The sequence below is a fragment of the Seriola dumerili genome, unplaced genomic scaffold (assembly GCF_002260705.1).
Source record: "Seriola dumerili isolate Sdu_G_001 unplaced genomic scaffold, Sdu_1.0 BDQW01000066.1, whole genome shotgun sequence".
NCBI lineage: Eukaryota > Metazoa > Chordata > Actinopteri > Carangiformes > Carangidae > Seriola > Seriola dumerili.
Window position 1 is genome coordinate 2,158,194 of NW_019174321.1, and position 21,635 is coordinate 2,179,828.

Consider the following 21,635-nt stretch of genomic DNA (forward strand, 5'->3'; position numbering starts at 1 on the left):
TTTTTTAAAGAAAAAATATTAAGTGAAACCGACTCACCAGAACCCACATTACTTCATTACTACAAACATGACTGCTAGAGAGGCGGTTTTGAGTCTGTGTGTGGTGGTTTAGTTTAAAAACAAAAGAAGCTTTAGTTGTTCAAACTGGTACAGAACATATTTTACATCGTTACAACACAACAGACACATTTTGCAGGTGAAGACCTCATACTAACATCAAACTAACGTCATATGAATGTCCCATATTTTAATCATGTGTGCACCTGAATGCAGCAGTGTGTGTGTGTGTGTGTGTGTGTGTGTGTGTGTGTGTGTGGGGCCGTGTGCAGACCGCGTGTGGCGCAGAGGAGGATAGAAAACAAACATCCACAGTTTCGGGGTCTGAGGTGAGTTTGGCTCCGGCCGATCGATCCGCTCTTTTCTCCCCATAAGAGGCTCCCCGCCGCCGGGCTGCGGTGCCGCTCGTTCCGGTGTGATATACCCGTAGAGGGGGCGCTGCGGGGCGGACAGTCTTTCGCTGTTTATTCCGCTGTGGAACATATGCTAAGTTGCTAGCAGGTTAGCTGACAACATGACACCAATGGCCCTGTCTCTGGGCCGTTTCTCTCCGCACACACCGCGGGAAAACCCGCTGAAGCCAGCCGGAGCAGTCCGCACTGGTGAAGCGGAGCTCATCGAGGAGCGGAACCTCCGGCCAGTGACCGCATAGAGCTGCCTGTTTACGGTGTGAGGCCGCGGGGAGCCCGGGGGGGCGGTGCTGGTTAACGGTACCAGAGTCGGCCAGTCTCATGTAGAGCAGAATACACAACAGCCACCAAAGACTGTGATGCAGTCCGGTTCTCTGTGGACCCACGTGAGAGGTCTGGTACCCGCTCAGACTGTTACCAGTCTTTCAACAGAAAACTAATCTACTGTTTTGATCAGAGCTGAATCAGTTTGTTAGATGTATCGATCTATATTGAGATGATCGGCAACTTTTGTGACAATCATTAATTGTTTTCAACATTTTCTGATTCCATCTTCTGTCATGAATCAGTTTCTTTGGGTTTTTACATGTTGGGCGGAACAAGACCTGAAGTTTCACAGACCAAATGATTCATCGATTAAATAATGTTATCGATAATATAAACAATCATAAGTCGCAGGTCTAGTTTTGATGTTTGATTAATAGTTTCAAGTCATTTATGAAGTGAAACTTTCATCCTCCAAAGTCTCAGATTTTCTCCTTTATCACAGTGAACTGAATATTTCTGAGTTTTGAACTGTCAGACAAAACGAGACGTTTAAACACATCTGTTTATTGCACATATTAATCTCTTATTTTTCTTGCTGTCTTTTCCAGTCCTGAGAGTCTCTCCATTAAAGGCCAGGTTCAAACCTTAAGTGTATCACCTCAGCTCTTATTGTGAAAAGCCTGTCTTGAATTAACCCTTTTAGCACCATAATAATAGATATATTTATTAAAACGCCTGGTCTTTTTTGTCTATTTTTGTCAATAATTGTGTCAAAAAATGCCCTATGTGTAAATAATGTAAATAATGTAAATAATGCCGTGGTGTCACCGGTGATCCTCGTGGTTCTAATTAACCTGAGCATAAAATATCACAGCAAAATCACTACACTTAAATAAGTAATGTAGAGTTTTTTTGTAGAGCAGCAGTGAGCTGAACTCAGATCAGCTGATCACGTTGTTTCAGCCATGGTTGTGATCATGGCGTTTAGGGTTCAACGGCCCGTCTGAGTGACCTGAGCTTCGTTGGTGTTATATGTGCTGAAAATTAACATATAGATGCACAAGTTTAGTTCAGCAGAGGGGAGACTCTTCTCCAGACAATTGATCGGCTGATGGCAGCTCATTGAATTAAATTTTTAAGCATCCAATCAATATCTGGAGCTCATTAAGCTCAAATTTCTGTATCAGGAGCTCCAGTATCTGAATCAAGTAGTTTGTGAAAAATCAGGTGTCAAAGTTTGTTGGGGAGTTGTTTTACACATTTATCAAAATAAATTGAAAGTTTTATTTTCTTTTTATTTGACCACTGATTAATTAAGTAATTTTCAAATTCAAGTCCTTGCTCTGTCTCTGTCTGTCTGTCCAGCCGTCGTCGTGGTGATGAGCACTAATGAGTGTTTTGGTTGCGGCCGCAGTGGCCACTGGGTGAAGAACTGTCCGAGCGCTGGCCGAGGACGAGGGAAAGGTCGCGGCAGAGGCAAAGGTGGCTTTTACTCAAAAACATTTATAATATACACTCACTGAGCACTTTATTAGGAACACTTGTGCACCTGCTTGTTTGTGCAATCGGCCAATCATGTGGCAGCAGTGCACTGCATAAAGTCCTTCATTTAATGTTCACATCAAACATCTCTCAGTGACTCTGACTTTGGCATGATTGTTGGTGTCAGACCAGCTGGTATGAGTGTTTCTGAAACTGCTGAAACCGCTGGGATTTTCACACACAACAGTCTCTAGAGATTTTACTCAGAAAGGAGTGAAAACAGAAAACATCCAGTGAACAGCAGCTCTGTGTTGATGAGAGAGGTCAGAGGAGAATGGTCAGACTGGTTGGAGCTGACAGAACAGCTACTGTAACTCAGATAACCACTCTTTGCAACTGTGGTGAGCAGAAAACACATTATTAATCCAAGCAGGTAATCCTTTAACACTGGTGACACTGAAACAAAAGTGTCCACTGCACAATAATTCTACTGAAGGTATTAATCCATCAACTATAAATAAATAATCCTATTGTCTGGAAGAAAAACAGTCCATCAGTTTTAATCAAATCATTTGCTTTCAGCCTCTCTGAGGCAGAGCAAGGAGAGAAGTTATATTAAAAGTCTTTACTTAGTTAGTGTATTGATTAAAACACTGACCAGTTAGACCTCACACAGTCAGGGTTGACATACTATTGCTATTTTCACCCTGATGTAAAACTGTAGGGTCGACATTTTGACCAAAACACTAAATAAATCATTTGTTCCATTTGTGCGCCATTAAAGTTTTTAGTCTGTTTACAGTGCTTTTGTGCTAATTACTCTTATTGTAGCATAAAAACAGCTGTATGGGTGTACAGGGCCTTTAATTTAATATAATGGGAAACTGTGTCCAGACTTTTGTACTGTATATTGGTATGTTTCATGTGCAAAATTATTATTGTGTGTGTGTGTGTGTGTGTGTGTGTGTGTGTGTGTGTGTGTGTGCGCGCTTTTGTTTTTTTCCCAAGCTTGAGAACATTTTAGATGTAATGTTTTGTATATATCACCTAGCATTTATCATTTGAGATGTCCTGAGGGTCACATGTTGTTGTTGTTGACGTGTTGTGTTTCAGATCTGTTCTGTTATCGCTGTGGGGAGCTCGGACACGTCGCCAGAGACTGTGAGAGGACTGAGGATGGTGAGGGCACACCTGCACGCAGAGTATAGTACCTACCTGCTGTCTCAGTCAAATACAGGTGTCCGCTGGAAAATCACTGAGCCGTTTAGATTGTGAGTTAACAGCCAAACATCCTCATACTGTTTCTCTGAAAAGATCTTTACAGACATGAATCTCTACATTTTCAGACCAGTTAAAAGAGGACTCCGCAGATTCATCATTTCAGTCCTATTACACAGTCAGGCTCACAGTGGACGGATTAAAAGAAGGATGAAAATCAATGCAGCACAACCAGACACATAAAGGTTTATGCTACCATTTTCACATACAGCATGCTGTAGTACTCCACACAACGGTGAAAACACACTGAGGTGGGAAATCTCTCCTTTATGAACTGAAAAGTATTTTCCTTTTTTAAATCAATTCAAAACATTTTAAAAATCTGAGTTTCTCTAAACTCAAAATTTTAACCAGGGACAAGAACTTTATTAACCAGGTACAAGCACTTCACTGATTTGTAACATGGGACAAACAGGACCAACAAGTTAGTAGCTGCAGGTCAGAGATTTTGTGGGTAACCCTGAGTTGTGAAATTCTCCTGTAGGTCTGGATTTAGTTAAACCTGGTCTCAGGATGAGGATATGCCACTTAGACCTGGACTAAAGGTGGTTTGAGGTTTTAACTAAGTATAGTGTGAAAACTCCCAGTTAGGCAGGGCAGGTTTATTTGCCCAGTACAAGTTAACTGTAAAGTGTTTTACATAACCCAAAATGAATTAAGACAAGATATAAAAGAAATGATAAATCTGTATAAATCTGTGAGTTGTGTGCATAATTATGGTCCTTATTTAGTTGTTTTCTGTAATCTGAGCTAGTGGAAGCATGTAGATGTTGAACAGAAGAGGTCCGAGGATGGAGCCTTGGGGAACTCTATGTCATATTTGTACGCTCAGATGTGTAATTACGGATCAACACAAAGTAGTCCCTGCCCTGAAGTAAGCTTTGATATTTATCTTAAAAGCTGCATTAAGCGTTTTTAGCCAACCAGAATTGAGGACCAAGCGTTTAGTATTTAACACACTTGACCCTGAGCCTGTTGTTGTCACTGCAGCCTGCTATAACTGCGGCAGAGGAGGACACATCTCCAGAGACTGCAAGGAGCCGAAGAAAGAGCGAGAGCAGCTTTGCTACAACTGTGGGAAGGCCGGACACATGGCACGGGACTGCAACCATGCTCACGAGCAGAAGTGCTACTCCTGTGGTGGCTTTGGACACATCCAGAAGTGCTGCGAGAAGGTCAAATGCTACAGGTAAACTGATGCTACAGGTTAACTACCTCCTCCAGGTAAACAAAAGCAGACTGGTTTGGCTTTTAGTTTAGTTTGGTGTTTGTTGTATCTGCTAGTTCACCAGTGTTACCAGTCTAACCACTGAAACCATGTGTAGCCTGTCTAATAAGCACGTGTTTGCTGCAGGTGTGGGGAAATCGGCCATGTTGCAGTGCACTGCAGTAAGGCGTCGGAGTTGAACTGCTATAACTGTGGGAAGTCAGGTCACCTGGCCAAGGAGTGCACAATTGAAGCCACTGCCTAGGTGTCGCAGCCTTACCACCTCGCTCTCTTTCATCTTTTCTTTCTCTTTATTCATTCCCTCTGATCCTCCTCTTCTCAATGGTCCAGAGGCCTGTCAGTCAGCCTCACAGCAGCCAGTCAGAGCAGGCGGAGGGAGGAGGAGGGGTGGACACTAAAAAACAAGTTTCTTCTGCATTTCTAAAAGAACAAACAGAATCTGTGTTTTTAGTTTGGTAGCGGTGTCATGACGTACAAAGCTTTGTTTAAGAATACTTTCTGCCCAGCCGATTGGCTGAGAGAGTAGAGCGATTTAAGAAAAAAAAAGAAAAGAAAAAAAAAAGTTAAGCCCCTCCTCTTAGTCCTAAAGTGGGTGGGACTATAATGGAGGGAAAAATATGTGATGGAAGTTTTTACCTTCCAACATTAACTTTATTTTCTATTTTCAGACAAAATCAAATTTGTCTGAAAGAAAAGTGATTGGTCCCGCCTCCAGCAAACAGCCAATCACCTCACACGATGAACAAACCAATCAGAGCTGGCCACAGCAGATGACAAAAGGAACATTAATTGCTCATGTTTTCAAGGTGCGTTTGGTTGCTGTTTGGACCAAATGGAGCAATGCACTGACAGACAAAAACTAATCATAACAATAATAATAATAATGGTAAAATTCATTTTAAAAAACAACAATTTTAAGTTTGGGGAGAGGAGAATGTTTTCACAAAAAAAAAAAAAAATCCAAATGTTATTTTTGTACAATATATCACTTAGAGCTACTGTAAAAATGTCATTTGGTTGTACTGCAGACTGTAAGTTTAACCTGACAATAAAAACATGGAGGAGGAGGAAGAGGATGGAGCCAAGACAAACTTCTGTCTGGTCTGATTATTTCACAACGACAACACAAATATAAAAGAAAAGTGCAGTAAGGCTTTTTTCAATAGGTCAGTCATTTAAAAAATAATTACATAGATATTTTCTCGGAAAGAACTATGAAATGTATGGCGGCTTGTTTCTGCCAAAAATGAAGGAAAAGAGCTTAAGACATAAAAGGCATGATGATATACAAGAAACATAAGAGCATATGAAAAGACAAATAGGATTTAAAAGGAAAAACTTGATGAGAAGTTATGCATAATATATTTAAGCAATGTCACACGAGAGGAAGTGATATACTGAATATCAGCGCGGCTGTGATTTGGTCATAGGTTCCGAGGTCGCAGGCCGTGCTGATATTCAGTATTTCATAATTTATTTGGCAACACCAACACAAATAGTTCTGCGACTGGACTGTTGCTAAACACATTTTCCTGACCTGCACAGTGCACACTAGCTTGCTACTTTGTCTACACGTTACCTCAGCTGTGCGCTTAAATATCCAGGTTTCTTCATTTTTCTGGAAATATATTCATATTTGCAAAGTTTGTTACAATCTAAGATAGATAACGACCGTTAATGTAACGCTGATTAATGGTTAATAGACACCTGTGAAGCGGAGTGATACTTACAGTAAAAGTCCCAGTGCCGTTGTACTCTATATCAGCAATCATGGAATGCCTCTCGTCCAATCAAATTACTTGGTCAGAACTAGCTGTTGGATATGATATGATATGATATGATATGATATGATATATGATATATGATATATGATATATGATATATGATGACTCCTGACTCCACTGGTGGGAGACAGTACAGCAACAACTACCCAGTCGTTCCGAGACCGGAAACAGAAGAAGAAGAAACTAGTGGCGGACTTCCTGTCAGTGTCGGCGTGTGTTGATCGTTTGAGGCTGAAGTTTGATCAGTTTTCCTCCGGATTCGTGATTAAAACAACACGCAGCAGCAGATATGGTGAGCACCGGAGCACAGCTTCAGTCTGACTCATCTTTTCATTTACCTTTTTATTATTTATCTCGGATACACAAACGGTTAGCATGCTAGCCTGTTAGCATCAGCGGTTGTTTCAGTGGATATTCCGCAGATTAAAAGTTTCAGCTTCATCGAAACTTAAACTCTATAATAAAATGACAGTTTTTTGAACGGAATCTGATGTGGGAGCTGTCGTGTGCCTGTCTCAGTTAGTGCGGATCAGTTAAATATGAATTAGCCTCCAGCTCAGATGCTCAAGTAATCGTGTTAGTGATGTATCGAATTTAATTATTTTCAACCTACAAATTCACATTATGAGAAAAGTTAAAAGTTAGACAGATATCAAAACAATCCAGACAGACTCATGGCCAAGAAAAAAAAAAGCTCTGAGCATAGATTGGAGGAAGTCTCAAGTTTTAACTTTCAAATTTCAAGCAAGTCCCAAGTTACTGAGGTGAGAATCAAGTAAGACGAGTCAATTCATTGCTCAGGTCAAGCGAGTCCCGATCCACCCCAGTTTCCACATTAAATAATTTTAAAGAGAGTGGCCATGAAATGTTGAGTTTCATGCTCAACATTAATGAAAACATTAATGGAAACGCCTTCACTTTATTATAGTGATATCTGACATTTTTTGTCAATGTAGAGCCTGGATCTGTGACTGTAAGTCACCCACTGACCGATGATCCTGCTCAACACCCACTTAATTACCTTTCATATTATTTTTACTCCTACTACACATCTCTATGTCTATATTACTATGCATGCATTGCACTAGTAATCACTCAATCCTGTTTCAAAATCAAAACGTATCTTCTCAATATCTGGAGTTAAGTCTGAATAAAATACCAAGTCAACGTAAAGACTTTCATCAGTGTTAGTCAAGCAAGTCTCAAGTCCTCAAATTTGCGACTGGAGTCAAATCATGTGATGGGATCATATTGAAATTTGCATATTATTCAGTCATTGTGAGCCTGCTACATGACAGTGAGTCCAGCCATGCCCCGATCATTGGTGCACCTGATGTCATGAATCTTTCTTGAAGTTAAACTTATCTAAGACAAAGGATATAATCATCATGCTTCAAGCTATGAAACTACGATCATTAGAAAGCTACAAGTATCTCAGGACAGTCGAAGACCCTAAATTGACCTTTGAGAAAAGTTGTGAGGCCATGTGCAAAAAGGGCAACCAGCATTTGTTATGTCTCAGAAATCCAGCCGTGATAAACCATGACAATCCTCTGTTATCTGGCTTTTATTGAATCAGTCTGCAGGTACAAATACTTTTGCACCTGCAGCAATTGCAATAATAAACAAACTTAGTATGAGATGATGTATTCACCCATGTGTGGCAGTTTGAGCTTTGAATGCACAACAGATTTACTCTTGGGTACTAATAAAGAAATCTTAATTCATATAAACATTCAGTTTAATTCACTTTATTTCAGACATCATAGTGCACATTTGTACTGAAATAGAAGGTATTATGAGATAAAATGCATGAAATGTGTTATTGGTTATTATTTTTTATTATTTTCAGTGATTGTGTCCTAACTGTTTGTCTTTGTTTCTGCAGGCGAGGAACGCTGAGAAGGCCATGTAAGTAGAGAAGTACACCTGAAGCAGTTTACCTGTCGTATCAGCTTGTTATTAACAGTTGGAGGTTGTTTAGCTGTCAGTCTAATACTTTGCACCAGTTTGTATTGAAGAAACCAGAAAGCAGCCAGATCCCACTTTATTCTTTATTTAGAGTCTTTAAATGAGGAGCAGAACGAGGACGATGAGTTTATTATGATGAAGTGATCATTCATGTGTTCTGTGTTAATTCAGCTACATTCAGTTATGAACAATGTGACTGTGTTACACGGCCGGAGAAAATAAAACTGAATAGCTGAAGACCATCACACATGATGGCAGCTCATTGCAGTAAACAGGGATTTTGAGTGTCGTATTTTAGCTGTTAGCTGTTAGCTCACATTAATGTCAATTCATTGTGGATTAATCTGCTGATTTTCTCGATTGGTGGGTCAATCATGTTATCTATTTAACATAAGAAAACAGTGAAAATGTGGTTCTACTGGTTCCACTGTGCCCTTGTCATATATGCTTGTTAAGATGGGATGAATATTTTTCACAACTTTCTCACATTTTATTGATGATTTATCGATTGATAAAGAACATAATTGACAGATTAATTGATAATATAAATAGTTGTTAGTTGCAGCCCTTATAATAAAATATCCATCTGTCTATCTACTGTGGTTCTCCTGTTGGGTTCTCCTGTCCTTTAACTGTGTCCCTCTGCTCTGTCTCTCAGGACGGCTCTGGCTCGGTTCAGACAGGCTCAGCTGGAGGAGGGAAAAGTCAAGGTGAGATTCTACTGTGTTCTACTCTCTCTGACCTGTCTCTCTGACCTGTCTCCCTCTCTCTGACCTGTCTCTCTGTCTCTCTCTGACCCGTCTCTCTGACCTGTCTCTCTGTCTCTCTCTGACCTGTCTCCCTCTCTCTGACCCGTCTCTCTGACCTGTCTCCCTCTCTCTGACCTGTCTCCCTCTCTCTGACCTGTCTCTCTGTCTCTCTCTGACCCGTCTCTCTGACCTGTCTCCCTCTCTCTGTAGGAGAGGAGACCTTTTCTGGCGTCAGAGTGCAGTGAACTTCCTAAAGCCGAGAAATGGAGACGACAGGTACGTACCATATACTACATATGATAGTATTGACTGTAGTACTGGGAGTAGTATTGATGGTAGTACATACTGCAATACTGATTGTAGTATTAGCCTCAGTTCCACACTTTTTGGTTCTGTCTCCAAAAACTAAAGTACTCATGATCCTCAGCTTTTTTTTTTCTGTATTACAGCTGCTGATTGTTTAATCAGGTTTCTTCAAAATAGACAGAGCAGGGACGAAGCTCTGTGATTGGCTATTTGTTGGTGAAATTTTGCTGATTTGTAGTTTTTAGCTTCACCTGAAGTTTTCTGACTCAGTTGAGGTTTTTTTTTTTTTTTAACTTGCTTTTTTCCTTACTTTTTTACCTGCAGTTAAAACCATGACTTTTACTGCTGGAACACTTCAGTACTCGCTGTACTGTAGTAGTTCTCAGTGTACTGTAGTAATACTCATATATCTGTGTAATGTGTGTGTGTGTGTTTCAGATCATCAGTGAGATCTCAAAGAAAGTAGCACAGATCCAGAACGGTGAGTTAAAACCGGACCATCACAGGTAGATCTGACCTGCTGCTCCATGTTACAGAGACTTTAACACTGAGTCCTCACATCAGTCCTCACTGACGACATTTTCATCATTTCATGTTGTGACAGAGTGAGTTCAGCTGCTGTTTGTTTTAATTGAAATTCATTTATTCACCCACACAGCTGCCATGCATTCAAATTAAAAATATAGGTACAGATCACTGTTCAGATCGTTATTGAGGTTGTACGAGGTGAAATTAGTTTTTATAGACTGATCTGATCTGAGAAGAATCTTCTCTGCAATTTAACATTTCAATGTCAGTGTTTATTAAACTGATTTAATCGTCTTTGTGCATGAGAGATGAAGACTGAGATAAAACATTTATTACAGTGATGTCAGAAGTCCTGTCTGTCTCGTTTCAGCTGGTCTGGGGGAGTTCAAGATTCGGGATCTGAATGATGAGATCAATAAGCTGCTAAGAGAGAAAGGTCACTGGGAAGTTCGGATCAAAGAGCTGGGAGGACCCGACTATGCGGTAAGTAGTCTAGTATATAAAGTTTAATGACAAAGCACTTCGCGCTTCACTTCTCATTCACACATGACGGAGAGGGAGCTGCCAGACGAGCGCTGGTCTGATCATCAGGCAGGAGGAGCTGGGGGCCCGAGCTGCGATTTGAATAGATTAGAATAGATTTCCGCTACTCTCTGACATTTTATCAACAGAACGATTGATCAGCTAATGAAGGAGGTAATCATCAGATTAATCAATAATAAAAATAATCACCTGGTGATGACGTGTTTGTGTTTCAGCGTGTCGGTCCAAGGATGTTGGATCACGAGGGGAAGGAGGTTCCAGGAAACAGGGGGTATAAATACTTTGGAGCAGCCAGAGACCTGCCCGGAGTCAGAGAGCTGTTTGAGAAGGAGCGTACGTACACTTTTCTGTTTGTATGAAATTATTATATAAACCTGTACTGTACCCACTCATGACTGGTCCTCACTGATCATGTGACTCCAAGCTGCCCCAGCGCTGAGGAAGACGAGGGCGGAGCTGATGAAGGACGTAGATGCAGAATATTACGGGTACAGAGACGAAGACGACGGAGTCCTGCTTCCTCTGGAAACTCAGTACGAGAAACAAGGTGAGATTATTTTAGAGAACAATCAGATTATTTTACAAGACAATCAGATTATTTTACAAGATAATCAGATTATTTTACAAACCAATCAGATTATTTTACAAGACAATCAGATTATTTTACAAAATAATCAGATTATTTTACAAGACAATCAGATTATTTTACAAGCCAATCAGATTATTTTACAGTCCAATCAGATTATTTTACAAAACCTGAAAGCACAAGAACCTGGAAGCATAAGGAAGGATTCAGTAATCAGGTATTAAAATGTCAGACTGTAGATGAAGCTGCTGTCGTCTCTGATGGTCGTCGTCTCACATGAGAGAAAGATGTCGATCAGTGACTGATACACAACCAACCAACTGAGAATCACTTATTCACGACATGTGTTGTGTGTGTTTTGTGTAGCTGTGTTGGAGGCGGTGCAGAAGTGGAGAACAGAGAAGGATTCTCGTCTGTCCGGTGAGAAACAACAGGAGGAAGAGGAGGAGGAGAACATCTACACCGTCCACAACGAAGAGGTGAGCCGTCCCTTTACCGGAATAATCCTTTAATCAATAATGTCCTGATCACTGAAGACAAGAAGTAAAAATCTGTCACATCATTCTCACTGGATCTTCGGTCAGTGCTGAGGTCATCTGTGCACACTCGTAATACACTCCAAGAGTTTCCAGGTGTCAATAAATGTGTGTGTTTGTTTTGTGTCACTGTGCAGCCTGATGACGAGGAGAGCCGGGAGGAGCAGGAAGGGGAGGAGGGAGGAGTCACCTTCATCGCACACGTACCTGTTCCATCACAGAGAGAGGTAAGATACGCATTTGTCTTTCTACACTTGTGAGGACCCTTATTAACATAATGCTTTCACAGGCCCCCAACCTGAACCTGGTTCTAACCTGAACCTGGTTCTAACCTGAACCTGGTTCTAATCTGAACCTGGTTTTTACCTGAACCCTAAAACCACGTCTGAATTTTGAAATAGGCCTTTGTAGTTAACAAGGATCGGCCAACGTATCCTCACAGCAATACTTCAAAACTAAATTACTCCTCACAAAGATACACACACACAGACAAAACTCTGTCTCTCTCTTGCCTGTCTCACCTCTCTGACCTGTCTGTCTCTCAGGTGGAGGAGGCTCTGGTCAGGAGGAAGAAGATGGAGTTGTTGCAGCGGTATGCCAGCGAGACTCTTCAGGCTCAGAGTCAAGAGGCCAGGACTCTGCTGGGAATCTAACCTGTCTGTCTGTCTGTCTGTCTGTCTGTCTGTCTGTCTGTCTGTCTGTCTGTCTGTCTGTCTGTCTGTTAATGTTGATGTAAATATCGGCTCATTTTTGTTGTCAGCCTGTTTCTTATTAAAACTTTCTTAAGCTCAGCTTGTTCTCATCTGGTTTTTTTCTCCCACATATTTTCAGAGAGTTTGTAAACTACTGTTTCTACTTAAAGTGTTGAAACCGATGACCGCAAAGAGACACGAAACCACATGTATTGTCCATGCTAAAATCACAAAGCACCAGTGTTGGTCGGTTTTGACTCTTTCACATTGCTGCAGAATTATTCAGAGGTCACATCAGGTCGCATCACCTGAGGACATTTATCAGAGCTCACACAGCTCCCTCTGCAGACACTTTGAGGCTTTAAACTGCTGTAAAACACATGCAGTTGTACTCCCCAACATCAATTTTCCACTTCAAATACCTGGAGTTGTCACTTAGCAACGAAGTTTTTCTGCTCTGATTTGAGGATTATATGAATTTGTCTCCATGCTGAGAGCAGCTGACACCACAGCAGAGACTTTAACATTATTTAAATCCCTGACAATGTGACAGCAGCAGCGGTTGAAAGTATCTAAGTACATTAATTCAACCATTGTACGTAAGTAAAGTTTTAACTTTTTTCTACTCGGCTGCATTTCAGAGATAAATACTTGACTTTTAACTGCTTCTATCTGACAGCTGCAGTAATTCTTTTTATAAAATAAACTGGATTAAACTTCCCAACAGGAGAAATTAACTCCATCTCAACTGACTACACTGCTTTTATGTTTATACATCAGTAAGAATCCAAAAACATTATATGTAGTATAATGTTACTTTCTACTGCACAGTGAGCATTTCTACTTTTGATACTTTGAAGTACATTTAACAGCTTTTACTTGCAGCACTTCTACTGTGTGGTATTCATACTTTTACTTAAGTAGAGGCTGTGAGTATTTCTTCCACCACAGGTCAGGAGCCAGTATCAGAGGGTGAACAGGTGTCACACCTGAATCCTGAGCTTTTTATTCCATCCAAATATTATTTCTGTCTTTTTATCATAAAAGAGAGTTTTCAGATTCAGCTCTGTCTCGTGAGCTTTAGTTGTTCATTATTTATATTTATACATTATAGATAATGTCATTTTTTATGAGGAGGGTGAAGCTCTGTCTGAGAACTGATTACAGAACAGTAACAACTAACCAGTGACATCTGTGAGAGACTTTACAACTGACAGAACTGATTGATATGTTGATTGATCTGCTGATTGATCTTCTGAGACTGAAAGGATTAAGTATAAAGTGTTTACATTGTGTCAAAACATATTTACATATTTATATTGATATAAGTGACTGTGGTTTCTATTCAAATCCAAAGAGTGTCTCTTTTTTTTGCATCACAACATATGGACACAGTGTTGGAAAATCACTGTATGAAAATCTGTGTCTCTGTCCTCGTTCTTCAGGTTCCTCTGAGTATCTCTGTGTCTCATCATGTGGTTTCAATCTGGCAGCTGATTGGTTGATTGGTGGCAGCCTGCTGCAGCATGTGATTGGCTGATTAATGGCTGAACGCTGCATGTGATGTCATGTGAGAGAAAACTGCCATCAGCCACATTTAATCAGCAGCTTTTGTGTGTGTGTGTGTGTGTGTGTGTGTGTGTGTGTGTGTGTGTGTGTGTGTGTGTGTGTGTGTGTGTGTGTGTGTGTGTTTTACTCTGCAGTGTTGACTCAGTTTTTGCAGCTGGATGTCTCTGTAGCATTAGAGCCTCTAAAGTCCTGAAACATATTTTTTATCAAGATTTAGGAACGACATAGAGAAAGGGAATGTTACCAAATTAAAGTGTCTTATTTTAATAAACCATGTAGTTTGACTAATGTATTTGTATCCACTTGTTATAATAAGTTCTTTGTTTGTGTGTTTTTATTGTTGTTTGTTTGCATGTACAAGGTACATTTGTAGGTACATTTGCTTAAAATGAATAATAAAACAAATGTAAGTTTTAAATGTCATGAATACTTGCAGCTTGACGTTCATGTTCCCCTCAGGATGAACTGGAATAACTGCGGATCCTCCTCGTCGTCATCTAGCCCCATCATCAGGTCACGTTTCAATTTTTCCAATTCTTTGATTTATGATCAAATACCTGGTCATATTTTTAGATATTGAGATTAGACCCAAAGTGGTGAACTGACTGGTGTGGTATAACATACCCAGCGGGTTTTTGAAACAGATTCTGTAACAATTAAAGGGAAAAACATCAGGATTTTTCAAATTTCATCAATCAATAAGAATCAGGGCTAATGGGGGCGGAGCTGCACAGATTCAATCAGTTTATTCATGGAGCTTACTGAAAACCCAAAGTGAATTACACAGAGATTAATATGTAAGATTATTTGACTGATGATTAGAATCAAACACACATTATAAAGAGAATCTAACTTAACTAATAAAAGTGTAGAATATTAGTGTAAAATCACAACAAACATCATTGCACAGAGAACACATTGTGATTGGTCAGCAGATCTGAGGGATTCAGAGATGTTACCTGGTGCTGGTTCATGCAGAGCTTTAAAAACAAAAGAATAAAGTAAAATCTATTTTACTGGTAACCAGTGAAGACCATTACAGCAGTACAGCTGGGAGATCTGGTCTCTGCTGCGAACCACTCCCACTGAGGTAGAGACTTCATGAGGTTGTTTCCTGTTTCTTCTTCTTCTGTTTTGTCTGCTGTGTGACAGTTAGTTGTTGTTGTTGTTGTTGTTGTTGTTTACTTTGTCAGCTGATGGAGGTAAAATCAGCTGTTTGTGTTCTGCTGATGGGACTCAGCATGCTGCCACAGTGACAAACAACAGACTGTATTTATTGATAAATAAATGTATTGTAGTTTATCTGACTGACATCACTGTCATGTTGTAGCCCGGCCCCCCCTGATGATGTCACAGCTGTGTGAGTATAAATTAGCAGCACACGGCAGCTCTCTGCAGACAGACCAGTCATGTGGTGCCGAGGTTTCTTGCAGCAGACGGTTAGATACATGTCGACCAGCAGACAGGTCAGTGTGTGTGTGTGTGTATGTGTGTGTGTGTGTGTTTTATAGGGACATAAACCTGATAACTTACTGACATTATGGGGACTCCCCTCCCTTGACAGGACCTAGTTTTTGTCCCCATTAACTTGGGTTTTGGGGTTTTGAGTTTGTTACAGATCAATTTAAGTTTCGGTTAAGTTGTAAAGTAAGATGTAAATGAGTAAATTTAGATAAGAGATGTGAATAAATGAAATGTCCACAGGAAAAAAGTTAGTCCTTGTTATGTGCCTGTATATGGATGGGTGAACAATAAACTTCTGTTGAGTCTTGAGTTTAATAATGGGGAAAACAGATTATTTCTAACAATTATACTACATATGTATAACATCTTTTAAACATCTTTTTTTTAAATCAGCAGAACAATGATTTTAATGAATAAGATCTAATGAGTTGATAAGTGAAAACGAACTAGTGCCAGAGAATGATTTATGTGCTGAAATGACTGAAACGTGTCTCATGTGGCTTTGTCTCTCACACCTCTCTCTCTCTGTCTCTCCCATCTGTCTCTGTCTTACCTGTCTGCCTCTCTCTCGCTTGGCTCTGCCTCACCTGTCTGTCTCCACCAGGCGGGCGTCCTCTTCGATGTGGACGGCGTCCTGCTCCGCGGTGGCAAAGTGATCCCAGCTGCTCGACGAGCTTTCCGGAAGCTTCTGGACCAGAACAATCATTTCTTGCTTCCTGTCGTCTTTGTCACCAATGCAGGAAGCTGTCAGAGACATCACAAGGCCCAACAGCTCTCTCACCTGCTGGACGTCCAGGTAAGACAGATAAGTGGAGGACAGGCAGGTAGAGGACAGAGAGACAGTGGAAGACAGAGACAGGTTAATTTCATAGGTGAAAACATGATTGTCACATCTGCCTTCTTGTAAGAGGAATTATTATATAGTTGACTTTTTACATTCATGTTTTTTTTTTATTGAATTATTATTTCTTAAAATTATGTTGTATTTATTCTGTTTTCATTGATGTGGATCTTGTTTATGACAGAATCATATCTACATTTTTGTCAAATGTAGTTGTCCATTTGTTTTCTTTTTTGTTTTTCTTTTGTAATTATTTAGTTTGGTTCTACCTTTTGTTTGAATCAGTTTTTATTTAATAAAGTTGTATGCAATGATTAAATTAATTGAATTCATAAAAATTATTATTAAATTAAATTTTTGGTTTATTTTAATGGTATATTTTGTTGTGTGTTTTATTCATAACGTTGTTTTGCTGTGCTGTGATTTGACCATCACAGTCATGTGACCTCTCTCTTTCTGTAGATCGCTCCTGAGCAGGTGGTTCTTTCCCACAGTCCTTTGCGAATGTTGAAGAGTTTCCATGATAAATGTGTCCTGGTGTCAGGACAAGGACCAGTGACCGACATCGCCCACACGTATCCTTCCCGGTTGACCTTTGACATCTGAGGTTCACAGCAACCACAGATCATGAATCATGTCTGTATCAAAAGTTGTGATGTGGCGCCCCCACTCAGCCAGTGGTCACTCACAGCACTGCAACTAAACACATTTTCGATATAGACCTCCTTTATAAACAAGGCATCTGTAAAACTGTTGACGGGACACCTCCAACTGCAAACAGGCTCAGTTATTGCTGATTGGCGTGTTTTTTTATCCACAAAAGTTTTATATTTATAAAATTTTTACAGAGCCTAGAAAATAAATTTTATGACATCTGAATGTAGGCTATGAAATGAGCAAGAGAAACACTACTACAATATTTTAAAACGGCTTGCCCAATTTTTAAATCAACATTTAAAAATTCTGTTCACAAAATGCTGAATTCTTAATTCTGGCTTCAAAATCTCAGTGAACATACGAAATAAAGACATCTTAATCAGATTATATAAATGTTGTATTTTAACATAAATCCTGATCACCAAGATGAGCTTTTATGAATCACACAAAACATCACATATTTACATCATTTGTAATCATATGAAATACAACTGCAGTTATATTAGAATTATTAAACCCAGAATTTAGTAATCAGGCAAGAATCAGAGGAAGATAAATTTGATTCCTTTTCCCCTTTTTCCCACTGATGTTTTACAATTGCACATGACAACAGTGGTGCTGCAGTAATCAGTGGCTCTGTTTCACCTGATAATGATGTTAAAATCTGGAGAATTGTGAAACAGTGAAGCTTGTGTTGATATGAGTGTTTTTATTCTGAGGACTGAACATGTGTTCAATGTTTCACACTTTGTATATAAGTTCAGCTTTTTGTGTTTATATGTGATTATTTATTATCTCAGTTTGTCTCTTTATGATAAAAAAATCTGTGATTTGAAAAATATGACATGAAAGAAAAACACACTGACAGTTTTATCACTGTTCATGATTTGCAGTTTGGCGTGTTGAAGCCTTGACCATGTCATCGTCAGTTTAGGTTTTCAGAAGGTGGTGAGCATTGAACAGCTCAGAGAACATCACCCTCTGCTGGACATGGTGGATCACAACAGGAGACCCAAACTACCTGTGAGTACTGCACCTGTGACTCAGTCCTAGTCCTGAGATCAAAATGGGCTTTAATCCTTTGGCGTCCTTAATACTGACTACAGGGTGTGAAGCCTCAACTGCACAGGAGCAGGTTTAAAGAGACAAACTTTACTTGTGTTGTACTCTTTTATGTTTGATTATATGTCAGTGATAATCCACATTTCATCAGTATCAGTGATTTAACAGTGTTTGTTCTCTTTCAGTCGTCTCTTCTGCAGACTCTTCCCAAAATAGAAGGTAACTACTACAAACACACAACAACAACAGTGTTCATTGTTTTATTTTAATATTTTTGTTATTTAGCTAATTTTGGTTTGTCTCGCCATCTAATTCATATACTGATAAATACTAATTTGACCTTTCAGTGATAATCCTTTTCTTTAATACAGTGAAGCTTTCACAGTTGATATACAATATTCAGATTTCTTTATTTCTTCTTACTGTATCTACACTTTGTCTTGTTTAAAGTCATAATCTTTGCAAACAAGTTAAATAGGGCTGTTTGTTGGTATGTTCTCATCTTGTGTAAATAAAGGTTGAATGAGTGGTATGGAAATATGTTTATTTATTAGAAAATGTTTTTATGTTGGACCTTTTAACAGCAAGAGAAGTTAGGTATACATAGCCTATGTACACACAAAGAAACATAAATATGATTTAAAAATAAAGTAATGAGCTGAATTTTAATCAAACAGGTTAAAGGGAATAATAAAGTATGATGGTGAAAAATATGATTAAACAGCACCTCATCTATCCCTTTAGTTTTCCTCGCTTTTATTTTGTTGACTTTTCCTCACTGACTTCTTGTGTTGCCATAGCGATTATCCTGTTCGGAGAGCCAATTAGATGGGAGACCAACCTGCAACTGCTGATTGACGTGCTCCTGACCAATGGCAGCCCCGGCTGTGAGTATGACGCTCAGTTGTCGGCTCAGCTGCCAGTTCTCGCCTGTAACATGGACCTGATGTGGATGGCCGAGGCCCCGTCTCCACGGTAACTGACAAAACAAAAACAAACAAAAAAATCAATACTTCAATAACTGATCAGTTTCGTTAACATGTTTTGTTAGTAGTATGGCCTGGGATCCATATACCCTTCTGTCGGGATGGTGGTGTTTATAGTTTTGGCCCTGCTGTGTTACTGCAGGTTTGGTCATGGGATGTTCATGCTGTGTCTGGAGTCGGTCTATAGGAAGATGACGGGTCGGGAGCTGCAGTACCAAGCACTGCTCGGAAAACCTAGTTTGCTCACTTACCAGTACGCCGAACATCTGCTGAGGCTGCAGAACCCCAACCGCAAGCTAACCACCATCTACGCTGTCGGGTAACCAAACTGTTCATAACACTGTCTACGCTGTCGGGTAACTGAACCATCTGTATCTGTATTTGGTGAAGAGTGCATTATGACTGGTTTAGGATTCAACTCAAAGTTCAGGACTTAACTTGGGACTTGAGTGGAAAGACTTGAGACTTGTGACTTGAGAAACAAAGATTTGGTCCCAACTCTGCTGTCAACAACCTGTAAGGCTGTCAATGCTGTTGGTTAACCAAACCATCTTCCTATTGTTACCTAGTGACAACCTGATGACAGACATCTACGGTGCTAATCTCTACAACCGTTACCTGGTGCAGCAGCACACTGCCATGACGACAAGCACCAAGTTTGTTGCCCAGGGAACAGGGAGTCAGGTGACGATGGTGGTCCCAGAGGAGGAGCTGGTGTCTGCTGCTGCTCAGTGTCATTCCATACTGGTATGTACAGATGTTCAAACACCTTCACTACAGATACAACAGCAAGTTTTCAACCACATGTAATGGTCTTCTTCAGTGGTAATTTACTGTAGGTAACAACATAGGTCAACAATAAGGTGCAGTAGCTACAGTACAATAGTATAACACAGTAGACTGACACTGACCCTCTGACAACAACATGAATGAAGGTCTTTCATTAACACAGAGCTGCTCTACCTGTCCTCAGGTGTGCACAGGTGTCTATAACCCTCGCTCCCCGTTGCCTAGCAACCAGAGTGGCACCATCACGGAGAAAGTGTTCCACGGTCACAGAGACCTGGTCCTGGAGCCAGACCTGGTGGAACCAAGTCACGTGGTGGAGGACGTCGAGTCTGCCGTCGACCTGCTGCTGCAGCAAGAGGACTCCGTGACACCTGACCTCTGACCTCTGACACCAAATCTCTGACACCTGACATTGGACCTCTGACAGCTAACCTCTGATACATGACATTTGACCTCTGACGGCTAACCTCTGATACATGACATTTGACCTCTGACACCTTATATCTGACATCTGACCTCTGACACCTGGCATTTGAGGTCTGACCTCTGACTCCTGACCTCTGACTCCTGACACCTGACCAGGTTAAGATCTGAAGACGTCTCACTCTGTCTGTTTTTCAAGATATATTAGGAGTTGACTGTGTGACAGCTATGGTTTAGAGATTTTGAGTTAGACTCAGAGTTGCCTGTTTTTATGGCACTTTATTAAGTTGTGATATTTTTCAGGTCAGACTGTTTAGATTCACAACATGTGATCCGTTTATTAAAATAAATTCACTCTGATCAGAGTGCTTGGTCATCATCCTGATTATAACAGTGTGATGTCTCTGTAGAGTTTAGATATTTTGATTTAATTCCTTACAGTGATCTTATTTATACAGTGTAAATTTTATTGTTATTTAGTGTGAAGGTAAAGTCAGGCACAGACAGGTACAGTCAGGTCAGATGGTTACAGTGAGGTATAGTCAGGTACAGTCAGGTCCAATGGTTACAGTCAGGTACAGACAGCTACAGTCAGGAACAGTCAGGAACAGTCAGTTCAGTCAGGTATAGTCAGGTACAGTCAGGTGAGACAGGTACAGTCAGGTACAGTCAGGTCAGACGGTTACAGTCAGGTACAGTCAGGTCAGTCAGGTACAGACAGGTAGAGTCAGGTCAGTCAGGTGCAGTCAGGTCAGTCAGGTATAGTCAGGTGCAGTCAGGTACAGTCTGGCCAGTCAGGTATAGTCAGGTCAGTCAGGTCGGTCAGGTACAGTCAGGTACAATCAGGTCAGTCAGGTATAGTCAGGTACTGTCAGGTACAGTCTGGTCAGTCAGGTATAGTCAGGTATAGTCAGGTGCAGTCAGGTACAGTCAGATGGAGTCAGGTACAGTCAGGTCAGTCAGATATAGTCAGGTGCAGTCAGGTACAGACTGGTCAGATGGTTACAATCAGGTACAGACAGGTATAGTCAGGTCAGACAGGTCAGTCAGGTATAGTCAGGTACAGTCAGGTCAGTCAGGTATAGTCAGGTGTACTCAGGTACAGTCAGATCAGAAAGGTACTCGTCAGGTACAGACAGGTACAGTCAGGTCAGTCAGGTAAGACAGGTACAGTCTGGTCAGATGGTTTCAGTCAGGTACAGTCAGGGATAGTCAGGTCAGTCAGGTACAGTCAGGTAAGACAGGTGCAGTCAGGTACAGTCTGGTCAGATGGTTACAGTCAGGTACAAACAGGTATAGTCAGGTCAGTCAGGTAAGTCAGGTATAGTCAGGTGCAATCAGATCAGTCAGGTCAGTCAGGTATAGTCAGGTACAGTCAGGTCAGTCAGGTCAGTCAGGTCAGTCAGGTATAGTCAGGTGCACTCAGG

The 21,635-nt window shown here is 40.5% G+C and overlaps 3 protein-coding genes across 5 annotated transcripts; all 3 read left to right on the forward strand.

Annotated features, from left to right (window-relative positions):
• The first annotated feature begins 315 nt into the window (after window positions 1–315).
• cnbp (CCHC-type zinc finger nucleic acid binding protein) lies at window positions 316–5,807 on the forward strand. Of its 2 annotated transcripts, none has more exons than XM_022742047.1 (5): window positions 316–386; window positions 2,100–2,216; window positions 3,330–3,395; window positions 4,485–4,683; window positions 4,849–5,807. In XM_022742047.1, exons 2-5 carry the CDS (start codon window positions 2,114–2,116, stop codon window positions 4,964–4,966), a joined length of 486 nt encoding a protein of 161 aa, XP_022597768.1. In that variant the 5' UTR covers window positions 316–386; window positions 2,100–2,113; the 3' UTR covers window positions 4,967–5,807. The 2 variants fall into 2 exon arrangements, with proteins under 2 accessions (XP_022597768.1, XP_022597767.1); XM_022742046.1 differs by lacking the exon at window positions 316–386 and adding an exon at window positions 393–860.
• Window positions 5,808–6,699: 892 nt separating this feature from the next.
• On the forward strand, window positions 6,700–12,516 carry LOC111219459 (pre-mRNA-splicing factor ISY1 homolog). Of its 2 annotated transcripts, XM_022742145.1 has the most exons (12): window positions 6,700–6,798; window positions 8,395–8,417; window positions 9,136–9,187; window positions 9,437–9,502; window positions 9,971–10,013; window positions 10,431–10,543; window positions 10,819–10,936; window positions 11,028–11,150; window positions 11,556–11,668; window positions 11,863–11,952; window positions 12,271–12,377; window positions 12,414–12,516. In XM_022742145.1, coding segments are annotated over exons 1-12 (852 nt in total). In that variant the 5' UTR covers window positions 6,700–6,795; the 3' UTR covers window positions 12,415–12,516. The 2 variants fall into 2 exon arrangements, with proteins under 2 accessions (XP_022597866.1, XP_022597865.1); XM_022742144.1 differs by having other exon boundaries at window positions 12,271–12,516.
• Window positions 12,517–15,434: 2,918 nt separating this feature from the next.
• Window positions 15,435–20,167, forward strand: LOC111219338 (haloacid dehalogenase-like hydrolase domain-containing 5). The gene is made up of 9 exons (XM_022741973.1): window positions 15,435–15,452; window positions 16,055–16,246; window positions 16,754–16,866; window positions 17,878–17,971; window positions 18,196–18,229; window positions 18,811–18,985; window positions 19,139–19,315; window positions 19,566–19,743; window positions 19,970–20,167. The coding sequence occupies exons 1-9, from the start codon at window positions 15,435–15,437 to the stop codon at window positions 20,165–20,167; spliced, it is 1,179 nt and encodes a 392-aa protein (XP_022597694.1).
• Window positions 20,168–21,635: the final 1,468 nt, after the last annotated feature.